This window comes from Fulmarus glacialis, unplaced genomic scaffold (genome assembly GCF_000690835.1).
Source record: "Fulmarus glacialis isolate BGI_N327 unplaced genomic scaffold, ASM69083v1 scaffold15714, whole genome shotgun sequence".
Classification (NCBI taxonomy): Eukaryota; Metazoa; Chordata; class Aves; order Procellariiformes; family Procellariidae; genus Fulmarus; species Fulmarus glacialis.
Genome location: NW_009206214.1, coordinates 3,246 through 3,953, shown reverse-complemented (window position 1 = coordinate 3,953; position 708 = coordinate 3,246). Strand labels below are relative to the sequence as shown.

General features: G+C 45.9%; 1 protein-coding gene across 1 annotated transcript in view; it reads right to left on the bottom strand.

Annotated features, from left to right (window-relative positions):
- TIMM17A (translocase of inner mitochondrial membrane 17 homolog A (yeast)) overlaps positions 1-340 on the bottom strand; it is a 5,584-nt gene extending 5,244 nt beyond the window's left edge. Inside the window, exon 1 of the mRNA XM_009575672.1 lies at positions 245-340. Coding sequence (XP_009573967.1) covers positions 245-304 — 60 coding nt within the window. The 5' untranslated portion in view covers positions 305-340. The remainder of the gene's footprint in view (positions 1-244) is intronic.
- Between the last annotated feature and the right edge of the window lie 368 nt (positions 341-708).

The window sequence follows — 708 nt, the reverse complement described above, 5'->3', positions numbered from 1 at the left end:
AAGGGCAGCCGGCCGCCATCAGATCAAACAGGGAAAGCAGAACTTTTACCCAGAAAGATGAAGGATCCATGTGGATCCTGAGCCGTTCACCAGATGTACCCTCCCGGTTTGGATTAATGACATGCAGGCCATTAATCAGTCCCACTCGCTGCACAGGGATTTCTTCTCCTTTACCTTTGGCCGCTGTTGATGGACAGAGAAAGCAGGACTGCACTTGAATGCACTCTCAAATCATTTTACTTACCACTGGGGAATTTCTGAACCCCTTGATAGCTTGGAAAATGCCACCTCCTATCGCTCCCATCGTGAAAGCACCTCCGCAGTCATCTACTATCCTCCAGGGACTATAAAGAAAAATAAAGATGAAAATACTGAATTCCATCGTGTTAAACCGTGCAAGTAACCGTAATGGATCCACCACTCATGCATTGAGTGTAACTGGAGTGAAAATCAAGCCTGCCAGCTGTATTGTCTCACATCCAGCTTGCTGAGCAGACGTCAACAAAACACACGCACAGGTAATATTACAGCAAAACAAACGAGGTTTGCAGAGAGTCTACCAACCTGTCTCCCTAGAGCGGTAAGCATCAAATATATGGAAGAATTGTCTGAACTCCTCACACAAGGCAGAGACACGTATTTCCATCATGGAAAACTTCTGCAGAATTCCAGCTCTGCCCTACTTACGGAGCGTAAATAGCTTTACAT